General features: G+C 37.4%; 1 protein-coding gene across 6 annotated transcripts in view; it reads right to left on the bottom strand.

Annotated features, from left to right (window-relative positions):
* MAST2 (microtubule associated serine/threonine kinase 2) overlaps window positions 1-14,022 on the bottom strand; it is a 188,708-nt gene that overhangs the window by 128,166 nt on the left and 46,520 nt on the right. The window contains exon 1 of one of the 6 annotated variants that reach the window (XM_048312259.1): window positions 10,860-12,193. The exons of the other annotated variants lie outside the window; for them this stretch is intronic. Within the exon in view, the coding sequence (XP_048168216.1) occupies window positions 10,860-10,898 (39 nt within the window). The 5' untranslated portion in view covers window positions 10,899-12,193. Of the gene's footprint in view, window positions 1-10,859; window positions 12,194-14,022 lie in introns of those variants that run through there. 6 annotated transcript variants of the gene reach the window in all.

Here is a 14,022-nt window from a genome sequence, read left to right as displayed (position 1 = left end):
ACAAGACCAATGTAATTTATGCCTGTCACTGGTTCCTGAAAACAAACAGTGTTTGTTAACTTCTTTTTTTATAAAATTAACAAAAGCCAAATCAACCATTCCCATGAGAACTTTCAGCAAAGACCCAAAAACCCAGCCCAGGTACAAAGGTAGCCTATTTTTACTTTTACAGCTAACTATCTTGCTGGTTTGACTTTTTGGGTTTTGTTTTGGGTTTTTTCCAAGAGAACAGTGGGGGCTCTTGAAATACCAACAGGAACCATTTTAATGCTTTCTGAAATCTGCCTTCTAGGAGTTTAGAAGCACTAATTCTTCACCAAGAATATTCGGGGAGAAATTGAGGTTGCTAGCTGGGGAAAAAAAAAAAAGGCAAGCATTCCATTTAAAACATCCCTTCTGCTCTGAAGTGGTCAGGTTTCATTTGCACAATGCACCCTGCTGACGTTAATTTAGCAGCCCTCTAATCAAGCTCACTTCCTGAAGGAAAAGCAGAGAATATTGAAATGAGGGTTGTTAAACTCCAAAGTTTTCAGAAAACAGAAGGAACTTAAGCATGAAAGCTCCTTTTGAGTCCCATTACAGAATATGCACAGTTCTGTCTGACTTCACCTGAGGAACAACTGGGATCTGGCATAAGGATCTGCACTGTGGCATAAGGATAAATGAGAAATAACTAGGAGAGGGAGGCAAAGCCCTCTTGTGACAATGCTTTAATTTGCCTACAATAGAGAATTTTTTTAAGTTCAAAACCGAAATAAAAATAAGTAGTTGTTTCTTGAAACACTCACTTTCATCTGATACTAGTCACGAGCACATAAAGAGACCCAAGACACCAATACTGGACTGTTTTGTTTCAAATATCAGGGTTTATGTCAAGGGTATTTAAAGCCATCTTACTTCAGGATAAACTAGGTCACCTGAGGATTAAGGGGTAAATGAATGAAAGCCATACACCAATCTCTCAAACAACAAGATAATACAGCTGCTTCTAGTTGAAAGGTGAAGTTAGTAAAACTCTTTGGTAGCATTATATTGTCTGCCAAAAAAACACAAACAACGAATAGTAATCACTTCATCCAGCAATTCTCTTATTAAAGACCAAGAGAACTACTGCCTCCCAGAAAGAACTTACATGCCACAGTGACTAGACTGACCTTCTCTGGAGTCTCTGCAACTTTACCTCAAATGCTATTTTGCTTGATATTTTTTTAAACAGAGAAAAAATACCTTTATCCTGTGGTACACAAATGCTACACAAAAAGATGAAGTTATTTGTGCTAGTAAGGCAAGGCAAGATCTACCCCAAACCCCTCTCATTCCACTGCCTTCAATTCTATGCACGTTATGCAAGGGATTGCTTTCAAGAAATTGTTCTTTTCAAAAAGTGTGAGCTAAGTACATGGAAAATTGGCAATTCCCAGCAACAGCACATAAGGACCTCTCACCCCCTCGTTTAGACATGTAACTGGATTTTTCACCTGGCTATAACCGCTCCCCCCCCCCCCCACAGCTATCAAAAAGAAGGGATTCTGTTACAGCACCATTTTTAGGTAACTGGTTTCCCCAAGATTGCTGCAATTCATACAACCAGCAAGGTACAAGCTATTTCTCTTGATTCATGATAAATCAATATTATGTTCCCAGCACCACACAACTAAATTACACCTATTGCATCTGCTGCTGAAAGCTGTATGTAAGGGCATGGTTTTTCTTTAGTATTTCATTTTTATCAGTCCCAATGGTACTACATTGGATTCTATGTTGTATTATGCTTTAACAAAAATGATTTTACTACATCACTCCATCATCTGTCTAAACTTAATCAAGCACAACATTGCTTTCTGAAGGTCTACAGTAGTCTCATGTCCCTGAGGGGCTTTCTTCATGGTAGCCACTTTGGAAGAAAAATATCAGCTTGGCACTGTCAAACTCTCAAAATTTACTAGCAGGCAGTCACCAGCACACAGCAAAACTATCCCAGATTATAAAATTACTAAAAAAAAAAACAACTTTAATGTTTGCCCATTTCAGTACAAGAAGTTTTGGGTGCTATTTCATAAATAAATGTTTTGATACGAAGTGCAACAGAACTGCCAGGTTTAAATTTGGTCCACATAGTTTTAAGGTAGGCCCTACCAAAACAGTCAACAAGCTCAGAACAGGAAGCTGTCTGACATTCCCATTTGAAAGAGGAAAAGATAAAAGCTAGAAAAACAAATAGCAAATGACTGGGGACCATTAGAGAGAATAAACTGTCAGCCCACAGCCTTTGCAATCTGAAATTAATCTCAAATGTAAAATCACTCATGTCCCTGTTTAAGTCACCTCCAATCTTTTTCTTGCCCTTAGCTCACCACAATCCATTCCTCCAGCCTTTAAATTCAACCCCATTGTTCAGGTTTTTTAAGATCCTAATTGCCTCCCAACAGGCACCTCACAGTCAGCCCCCCCAGGGGATCTCTCTACCAGTCAGCACACATTCTTCCACCTTGGCCAAATTGTTCTCTATAATTATGAAAAATAAAGCCAAACAGCACTCATTTTTACAAAGAGATCACCACATATACCTAAGGAAAAAAAATAGCATCATACTGGAAGCACTTTGAAACACTCTCAGGGCTACAGATTTGCTGGGAAGTGATGGCCATGGGCTTGGCTTGCTCCATTTCAGACCACGGCAGCCTGGAGTCATCACCAGCATGAACAAGCCACAGCTCATGGACCAGTGGAGCAGAAAGGGCCTTTTTCACAGGATACACCAACCTACCCCAGTGACATGTGATATCACTTCTTTTTTTTGGCTGGCAGAACAAGCGACATTTATTAGCCTATGCTGATGTAAAACAAGTGATAAATGTCAAAGCCAATTAATATTTTCATCTTTTGAGGAAAGTAATTTAAAAGTAATTATATCAGGTTACAGTTGTTTAAGCTGTGCCGTACAATAGGTATTATTTATATTCATCCTCATTCCAAACATGATTTTATCACACTAATATCCAAGAGCATTTTGAAAAGAGCAACCTTTGGCTACAAAAGTATCCATTGGGCTTTGACAATTTGATTTAAAGGGAGCATTGCTATTAGCAAAATGGGTCATTTATGGATTTGATTTATAGATTTGACCAGGTAAAAACAAAGCTGAACCACTTTCCATCCAGAGAATAGAAACATAGATTATGTGCTGATAACTTCAAAACCCAGATATTTAAGATCTACATATATATATATATCTCTCATCTCTAAAGAGAAACTATACAAAACCATAAATGCAATTATTTATTTAAGAAATAAGAAATTCATTCAAAGGACAGCAATGACTATGTCAGGAAGCGTTCTGCATAGAAAGTGGAAGAGTTAAACCCTTAATTCACTATATTATGATATGGTTGCAGTACAGCACTTCACCCAAAGACCCACAGCAGACAACATGTCAGGATGCATGGAAAAATGGGCCTTATTACCTTCACAAATATCAATAAAATTGATATTGGAGAACAGTTAGGGACAGTAAGGCTAAATGTTAGAATAAAGACCATCAAAATCTGAAACAACTTAAGACTTTTTACTGCATCTCGCTATTGATCCTTGAAACAAAAAAAAGAGAAAATTCAAGGTTTAATCATACAGAAGCATTTATGTAAAATGTCATGTGTTATATATTTCTACTATAGTATACAAAAATAGAATTCAAGCTGAAATTAGCTTTCTAACATGGAATAGACTTTTAGACGGAATCACAAAACTACAAAGTGTGATTCATAGCAAATCTTTAAATAGAGATGATGATTTCAAAGCTGATAAGCCAAGTTTAAGGAACTCCTCTGCATTATTTACAGTATAAACACAATGTTTTCACGAGATATGAGTAAAGTGAAAATTCATATTTCTAAACCATACCTGCTTACATTAAACCCAGTCTAACAAATCATTTCCATACCACTCGAATTTACTGTACTTTTAGGTGGCTTTTATTTTGTTTAGCAATTGTTTTGAATGTCACTGACAGCCAGGCCAGAAGTCACACAACTAAGAAAAACCTTTAACAACTAGAAACATGAATATTCAGAGAGCAAAACTTTATTAAGTCCATGAAAGCCAACCCCATTTCTTTGATTTCTGAAAGATTATGTAAACTTTAAACAGTTTGTTCCTGGGGGGGGGGGGGGGGGGAAAAAAAAAGGCTGCTAAACTATAGTCACAGATTTGAAAATTCAGAGTATATCCACACGATTGAAAACAAACTACAGGGAATACCTGAACTACCTTGGATGCTAAAAGAAAAACAGTTGCATTTGCACACTGCTCTGATAGGCAAAAAGACTCTGCTATTCATGTAGCTTCTGAATAAAGTAATCCAGTTTCTTGCCTATCACTCTTGTGCTAAGAATGAACATCAAAAGGTATAGGGTATGCAATTCTTAAAAAAAAAACATTTGAAAATTTAATATCATCTCCTGCAGAGAATAACACTGAAAGAATTTGGAGTCTACAAATTACTTCATGTTTCCAATAGTAGCTTCTAGAAATTCAAGAATCACCAACCCTGAAAAGCCTATCCTGTCTTGATCCCAGGCATGATAAAATCCCATACCTTCTACAGGTCAGATAAATACTAATGGCTTGGGTAAAGCAATTTAATACAAAATAGAAGAGGACCAACTGATAAATCACACTGGAAATACTGCTACACTTTTACAATTTACTTTAAATGTCTCTTGATGATTTAGAGAGCCTTCTCTATGTGTTACTAAAAGACTGCTACTCCTAACATTTTTTTGTCATTCATGTAACTACTATCCACAATATACAAATATTCAGAATGCAAAAATAATTGATATTTATCCCTTGAAAATGCAAGAGTACTACCTGCTCCAAATCAATAATGATAGTTTTTCAAAATAAGATTTTTTCACTTGGCTTGTTTTAATCAGGTTTCCTTTTACTAAAAAACTCCACCATCTTTCAATGTATTTGAGAAACTGAAGAGGCAACCATAACCAGCAGAACTGACAGGAAACTGAAAAAGTGCTCTAACCAATTTCAACTTGCAGGCTGATGACATAAGCCTAGAAGCAAAATACACACTGCCTCACTGCAGGACATTTCTTCTCATTAAAGAGGTAAGTGGGTCTGTGTAAGCAGTGAAGACTATTAAAGATAAGCAGATTAAACACCAGTCTTGCAGCATGGCAGCATTATGTTATGTTGCTAGGCTGGAGAAGTAGTTTCCCTTTAAGATTTGGGATTTCTAGCATTAAGCAAGTACAAAATGCAGCAAGTACAAACACCAGTGGAACACACCAAGTGGCTGATGGTGAGGAGGAGAAACACTCCCACTCTCTAAGCAGCAACCCCTGTCACCAGCAGCAGCAAACACCATTCATGGCAACAAGGGAGTCCATCTGACATGTTCAAGCCAATGAAATGTATGAAACAGATATTGCTGTTTGTCTTTGGGAAGAATCCCTCTGTCCAACATTTCCTTAGGCTCAGATTCACACACATAGATCCATTCTTTCATGCAGTCACCTGCTAACAAAACCTTTTTTCCTGAAGTAGTAGAATTAATTACTGGTATTTTTATCTTTTCTCACAGCCTGAAAATAAAATGTTTAGTTCAGCTACACAAGCATTCACAAAGTCCTTACTGACAAACTGAAAGCACTTATTTAAGCATAACTACAGCAAATTATCAGACCAATTTAACAATACCCTGAAGACAGCAGCTAAATGCCATCTTTTCTGCCTGAGCAAACCATTTAACCTTTTATCCTTGTCCATATTTCAAGGACTTTTTATTCTGACAAGGTTTCACATTTTTCCCTTGGTATATTTTCTAGTGTCCTCAAAGTGAATGCCAGAAGCATATGCTTCCCAAATTTGGTTCCTTTTCCTATTCCATTACCAAGTGGACCACAAGCACCAATCCTGAAAAAAATCAAACCAATGGGAAAGCTCACATGCCCAGAAGACATCCACCAAAAACCCACAAGGCTTCATACCTGTCTGAGCATGAATCCTCAGTCCTACAACGAGATGTAACATACTCACAGATTTCACAACAATCCATCTTCCCATGCTGTAACACACAGCATTCCAGCACAAGATTACAATAGACTCATACAATAAAACTTCAGTTTGTTTCCACTGACTTTTGTCAAAACAAGTTGCTTATGACTGCTCTATTCATGAATTCTAGCAACCATTCATCTGTAATCAGTGTTCCACAGTTCTCAGCAGAAGACAGAGCACATTGCCCAGACAGGCTGGACACCCACAGCCATCAATCTCTGTACAAGAGCGAGGTCATTTCCCTTCTCCACACCAGTAGCACCAATGCAGATCCCACTCCTCCTCTCAGCTGCTAATTTTCACAGAAGCTAAAGAACTTAGACTTTTTAATTCATTTCAGGTGTTGAAAATTTACTGAGAGAACAGGAACCAAGACTGAACATAAATCTGGCTTATTTTAGTAGATAACCTGAAAATATTCTTTTTCTTTAACTAATATTTTTAAAAAGAAAACTGGTATGCACTTTCTGGTATTCTAAGATGAGTTTAAAATTTTCAGTATCTGAATAAATCATTTTTATTTATCTTCTCATGTTATCACCTCTTCCTCAGATGTCAGCATAAGTGGTGACTGCCTACATCATCACTGTTGGAAGCTCTTCAGCAGATATCTGACCTGTGGGTTCACTTATGTTCCTGGTAAATCTGTGAGCAGTATAAAATAAGTCTTGTTAATGTATTTCCCATAGCAGGCTCCCCTGTAGCACACAGTTCCAAAAACTCAAATCCAAGAGACTTACAACATCTGAAGATCTTTACATGTATATTTATGCATATATTTTCATGCTAAACTTACAGAGTTAACCTTCAGTTTAAAATGTAGGTACCAATTAATTCATTTTATATATTTCAAAAGTTTTTTAAAGCAGAACAGAAAAATCAAATTTTGAGTCCCATTCAGAGTCTACCTTCTCTGTAAACAACTTATATTCCTTTATAGAGCAATTTCTACTTTAAACTTTTTATAAAAATACTGTAAAAAGCAATGTTCTTACTAACAGTATTCTTATCAGATTTTGTAAGGAGCTTTGTAGCCAGCAAAAAACATCTTTGATAATTCTAAAAGATACTCTTTAGGAGACAAAATTGATGAGCACATCAAGTTTCAGGGTCTCTAAATTATGGCCAAAGATGTGCCAGAGAAGGCTTAAACTGCCAGCTGTACAGTCAGCCTTCTCTTGTTAGATATATTGAGGCTTAGAGTTTCCATTGAATTTCTGATTCCCTTTCCCTATAGAACAAAACAAAAAAGTGCTCAGTCCTCAGAGTAAAATAAATCAGCTCAAGAACGAGTCCACCAAATACTCTGACATTATACTCTCCATGCCCTATTTCCCCCCTGCCCCCAGGAGGAAAATGTTAGATTTATCCTTAAAATTAATGAATCATTCTTCTGGTGGGGTGGGGGACATGGTTTTTATATATATTATATTTTAGCTAAACTTGCTGTGCAGTAGAAACACTAGCCAAGATAAGCACATTCAAGTCCTGTGATGCAGTTTGTCTTTCAGATCTCCACTGAAACCAGCATAAAAGTGGTCCCACAAAGTAAATTACCTAGTTGAACTTAGCCCAAATTTCAGCAGAAAATGAAAGGGAACTATCACACTGTAAGAAAAGATGGATGCAGGGAACTGTGGTGATCATGTCCAACCACATCAGAATACTGCTCACATACCACAAATGCAGAATATAAGCTCTGTGCAAGTATCTGAAAATTTTAATATCACACTCTCCATTACTTTTCTTACCTACATTTACTCATCATGATTTTGGGGACAGAAACTCCGATTTCTTGCATGTGTGAGAAGAGTAAAAGCACACATGCACCAGCTCCAGCAATGCAAAAGAAACCAAAAAACCCCACCGTTTTCTAGTACAAGGTGATGTTCAAAATACCAGTTCATCTTCACAGGGACTCATTGAGTACTACTGGTTTTGATCTGCACTAAAATACCAGCAACAACAAATGATACACATGTACAGGGAACAATAACAAACCTTTGTGGCTACATCACAATGTATTTTATGTAACACCAAATAACATAGAAATCCAAATACAGATCTCTGCACAGTGCAGCAGGAACAGCTCCACCACTTAGCACCTGTCCCTAGGCAGTAATTTATGTCAGAAGTCCAAGTTCATTAACTAAAATTAAAGCCTAGAAATTAAAAGAATATTCCATTATTAGAAGCACTTTCTCAGCCTTTTCTCAACACTATTGCACAGCTACATCACACTGCAAGCATGCTGTAAGTGTGTGTATATTTATAAATACACACAGTTACATGTACACAGAAAAATCTGATTTGCCTCTCCTGCACCTTAAATTTCCACACATTTCACCACCACAAATTCATAGACCAAATTTGTGGCAACAAACAGGATGCCACAAAAGCAGACTGAACAAATGAAGAAGGGGATACAGAAGGGCCACGTGCCAATATATTGGCTTTGCATGTAGGAACATTCCTGCTCCTTTAGGTTATCTGCTCCCACTGGTCATGGGCTATTTACTGCACGGATCAGGGCTCAGAGAGTTCCCCAAGAAGACAAAGTACCACAGTGTTGGTATCACAAATATTTCAGGTGATGGAGGTAAAAGGAAGCACGAGAAAAACATAAGCATGCATCTGGAAAGTGCCCGGTATTGAAACATAAAGGAAACGAGATTTTCACCGTGCACACGATTAAGTACCAGAACAGGTGCCAAAAAAGGCTGCAAAATCTTCATCCTTAGAAATACTCAAAACCAGCCTGATCAAGTCCTTCAGCAACCTGATCCAACTTTGGAATTAGCATTGCTTTGAGTGGAGAGGTTGGATTAGAGGACCTAATTTGGGCTGTGATGTTCATTTTAAAATCCAGTTTGCTTTAAGAAACTAAATTTTTTTCATCAGTGGCCTTCCAAACTTGTATCACCCAGCTCTCCAAGGGAAGTAATTAAACATATTGCCTGGGCAAATCACCAACAGCTTTTTAATTTTCCCTGATTTTTAAAGATGAAATTGACTATAAAATGGTCACTTTTCCAAGCCACAATTTCTTCCAAAAATTCTACTCCAATATACAGAGGGGAAAAAAAAATATCTGCCATTAACTTCCTTTTGGACATCTGCCTTATTTCCTGATGTCCTTTTAGCCTATTTTCTTAGTTCCTGAAGCATTTTTGATGTAGATATTGATTAGACCTATACATTTATGCATTTACACATACCTATCCGACTGTGGACAGACAGTAAATACAGACAGTAAATACTCAAGACCACCAAAATGATGGAATTTCACCATACTACACAGTTAGACCAGGGAAATGCATTCTCACTCCCAGCAGTGTCTTCTGCTGATACCGGTGGACATTTAAGCTCCTCCAACCTCCTTTCCTTTTCCAATACTCCCCTGAAGAATCACCATGAAAACCACTCCCTGACACATCAAACAGATACAACATACCTGAGAAATTCCAGGTTCAGAAAAGCAATAAATGCCTTGAAAAAAATTTTGTGTATCTGTGATCAGAAACAATCTTCTTGGTTATGAAACTCTGACTAATTAAATACATTAAAAATAAATATCAGTTTGTCCAAAAATTCACCCCCAAACCATCTTACTGTTTGCTATATACTCAGTTATACAGAAAGTAAATACAGCTAATTTTATGATGAGGAAATACACTATCCTAATACACTGTCACCATGGTATATGCAGCACACTCTGTCAAGCTATTTCAGTAACATTAATAAGCTGGCCAGAAAAAAAATCAAAATATCAAAAGGTGAGATGTAGAACATATTCGCATAAGACACCAATTACTTTGTAATTGCCTTAAAGCATCAGCAAGCTATGAATAGCAATATGTTAAAATAGTAAATTTATTTTCCTCAAAGGAAGTTAAACAATAGGACAGGCATGGTTAATTTAATAGGCAACGTTCATGCTCTATAAACAATTACTTATGCTAGCAAGTATGTAATAGGCTATATCCCATCCTATTACAATGAAAAGGAAAAAAAAAAAAAGAATATGGTGCTTTCAAGCACAAATCTATTCCCTGTCCATCTCACACAAGATTTTGGAGCTCACTCAGTTCCAGCAGTTTTATTCCACAAGCATCAGTTCAGTTATCACACACCACTGACACTGGCACAGATTACTGTTTGTCATACCAGTGCAACTGAGTACAACTTCCACAGCACCGGTACAAAATAAAACTACACTAGCATATTTGAGTTCAAAACAAACTGGAGTATTTATTTCAACAATGATAGTTGATGAAAGTAAAATATAAGTATTATTTGCATTGTTGAATTGCATTCTGATTTTGGATTACTGTGCATGTGAAGCAATAAAGAAGCATATGTCTAAAACAAATGAGAATATTCAATCTGCTTTGACATTTAATTTTTAATTAATGCTCAAGTAAAATGGCTACTCTAAGGCAAGTCTGACAAGTCACGTAACAGATTTTTGTATGTATCTGTAAAAGTGAAGTTCCAAAAATAAGGTAAGCCTCATAGTTTATACTTCACTTCTCACCACAGGAATAGTCACAAAACTATTGGATATAATCCAAGACATTAAAAAATTATTTTATTACTGCACACAAAATCCTTCTTTTAATTTATAAAATATACACTATGTGAAAACAGAAAACCTCAAATTCTAGTATCATTGTTATGTACTCAGTCAACCTGATTTACACCAAGCAATTGTCAGCATTTTTATGAGACTGTCACCATTACAAGCAGAAGAATAAATAAAAGAAGGCTGAAGTTACACTTACCTGCAGCCCCCTTCTTCGAAGAATACTTGAATCATCCATATTTTGACTGCTGATCACTAAAGCTCACTTGCTTCTTGCTAGTTTTGCTCTCTAACTGTTACAGAAGTCCATTATTTTCAAACTTTTCTCCCCCTCCCACTCACCCTCCGTCCACTTGCTAAAAATAGGACATGGTCTTTCACTTGCCTGTCATGAAGAACTGCAGCCACAGTCTCTGACTATCTGTACGTAATTTTGCCTGCCTCTTTGTGGCAGATTTAGCAACTCACATTGGAAAAAATCTGTTCGACTTTCCTAAATCTTTCCAAGGTTGGATGTCTCATTCCCCTCATACACACAACTGTCTACAAATATATAATAATAATCCACAACTCCACATAAGGCCAAAGAGTGGAATTTAATTCAGATCCCATACACACGTATTTTTGCTTTATTTCAATTTACTTGAGCTCTTATAAGGGATCAGTAAACTAAAACAGCTGCCTTCATTTACTGTGTATAATAAGCTCACAAAATCCAGGTCACATTTCCTTTAAAAAATACACAGTCACGCTAACTAAAAAAGCATTACTGCGGGCACACAGGATACACTGGCACCTAAAACACAGAAAAATTATTTTTCCAAATTCTGAAAAATTCCTTTACTCCTTTGCAAGACAAAGCAACTGTCAGATTCTTCAGATACTGTCACACATTCTTTTGTTTCTGCTATCTCTGAGGTATGCTGGGCTCCTCACATGCAGCAGGCACGGCACATTCTTCAGCTCATTGCTGAGATCTTGCGACTCTCATGTGCTGAAGGGTCTGGAACACATGTTGCAAGTTCTGAACATTTAAGAATTCATTCATCTATTCATCACTGACAGAGCTGCCTGAAGTAGCCCTTCCCTCATCGTCATCCATGGCAAAAAGGCGGGGGGGGGTGGGAAGAAAAAGGAAAAAGCACAGTTCATTTTTCAGTCTGTCCTGCAGTTTCTGTTTTCTAGCTACCTTCACACAGACAACTCCAGCAAGGTCAAAAAAGGCTTTGCCCCTTTAGGTCCATTATGCCAATCCCATTTTAAAACATGAGCATACAGCATGTGTTGAAAAATAAAACAACAATAAAGCTTCTAGCTATCCCGAACACCATTTCAGTAAAAATAAAAATCTAGGTATGTTCATGCCAGTGTCATTTAAATAACTGAGCATGTCAAGAAGCCTTTGTCCTACACATGCCCTTTCTAGACTAAAAAGGAAAAAAAGAAAATACTACAAATATAATGAACACTCTACTGCCGCACCAACCTTCAATTTTTTAGCAGAAAGCTAAAGCAACAGATTTCATCTCCTGATAAAAGCTTAGGAAGAGTCTATTTATAACTTCTGAATATAAACAGTGTATTTAAAAACAACCTAACTTCAGACTCTGAAGGATTTCATGAGGATATACAAATCAAACTTCATCAAGAGCTGTGTTTATGAGGGGATTTCAGCCAGACATCCTCAAGTGTGCAAATGCAACAGCAAGCAGAGCCCAGACCGTGGGCTGCCTACCACAGCTCGATGGAGTGTTCCTGTTCCCACAGTTATGACAGCTGCAAACCAAAAAGAGTCTCCATACAAGCACACAGGTTGGCGGTGCTTAAAGGAACAGAGATTTACACGGAAATCTTTAGCTGATCTTCATGCTAAGTGACCGAGTCACATGAGCTAAACACATCATTGTAAAGTCAGCTGAAAGCAGATACAACTCAATCCCATTCACCAGGCTTTTTCTGATCCTCTGCGGAGCGAGTGTGGTCTTTTATTGAGAGTAGCTAATAAATCCTCACGCCGCCGTCCCTCCTTCCATCTGCCGTTCTAAACAAGTGAATGCCGAACGAGGGCTGCAGCGCCTTTGTGCGCTCCGGAGAGGGCAGGCGGCTCATTTGCATGGAGTCTACTGTACCATATAAAAACCTGCGCTAGTGAAAACAACTCCATGAGCCACTTCATTTTAAAGGAACAGCATCTTCTTTTGCGAATGTGGCTGGGAAACATCAAGCCAGCCACAAAACTCTGCGTGAGAATTTAAGGATGTGTCACCGGGGGGAACAGCAACAGAAAATACAGATTAAGCTCTGTTTAAAAGCAGACAGGAACATCAAATGATCATAGGACTCCACTGTGATAATATTTATGATGGATTTCAATATCATGTCCCACGTTTTGCCATCAAATAAGCTTCCTCAGAAAAAAATACAAAATACTGACTTCAGTTATCAGACATTCATACCAAACAAATTCTATTTTTACTTAAGAAAATCTCATAGAAACAAAACATTTTGGCATGCATGCTCGCATACATTACATGCACTTTGCATTTTATTCTAGCCTAGAATAGATTACAGAAATATTTATATTAGACCATGCACTAACCAGATCATTGATCTTACCTCTTCTAAGACTACCAGCATTAAACAACACATTCTGTGAGAGGAATCAAGGCATCTTAACAAATATCCAACACTATTCCCATTGTATTCTCCTCCTAAATCAGGCACTAAATGAAAATGTTTAAGCCAGATAACAGTAGTATATAACCATAACTTATTTCCATAACATAACTGGAAGCTTTCCTATTGGCACATATACATCTAATCCTTCCTGGATTATTTACCGTAATATTCAGACATTGCCAATTCTCAATATGTCTTCACAAGTGACTTGTAATTGATTGAGGCTGGCATGAGTCTCAAAATTCCATGAGAATCATCTGTTCTCTTCCAAATTTCAAGCTTTCTTGAGGAGGATGCTTTCAAACTGGCTGCCTGCCACACTTACCCAGTTTCTGGGGTAGAGAAGCCAATTGGGGCTGCTGGAAAAAAAGCAGGCATGGCTTCTCCTCCAGCTTCCCCTTCCCTTTCCCTTCCTTCAGTGCAAACAATGTTTATTTAAATGTCAGATCAAAAACCACTACCAAAAACATCACAAATGGGGTGATCACCTTTTTTTCCCCTCCTATTTAACTGTTAAGACTCATCCACTCTCCTTTTTTCTTTCTTCAGCAAAATCTACCACAGAAAATCAATGATGGAAGAGGATGGGAAAAAATACTTATTATCAAACTGAAACAAGCAAAGGACAAATGGAATTTAAAAGCAACTCTGACATGGAAAATTTTTCTTACAAAATACTACCT

The sequence above is a fragment of the Corvus hawaiiensis genome, chromosome 9 (genome assembly GCF_020740725.1).
Source record: "Corvus hawaiiensis isolate bCorHaw1 chromosome 9, bCorHaw1.pri.cur, whole genome shotgun sequence".
Taxonomy (NCBI): domain Eukaryota; kingdom Metazoa; phylum Chordata; class Aves; order Passeriformes; family Corvidae; genus Corvus; species Corvus hawaiiensis.
The sequence above is the reverse complement of the archived record's forward strand: the minus strand, read 5'-3'. Positions and strand labels throughout refer to the sequence as shown.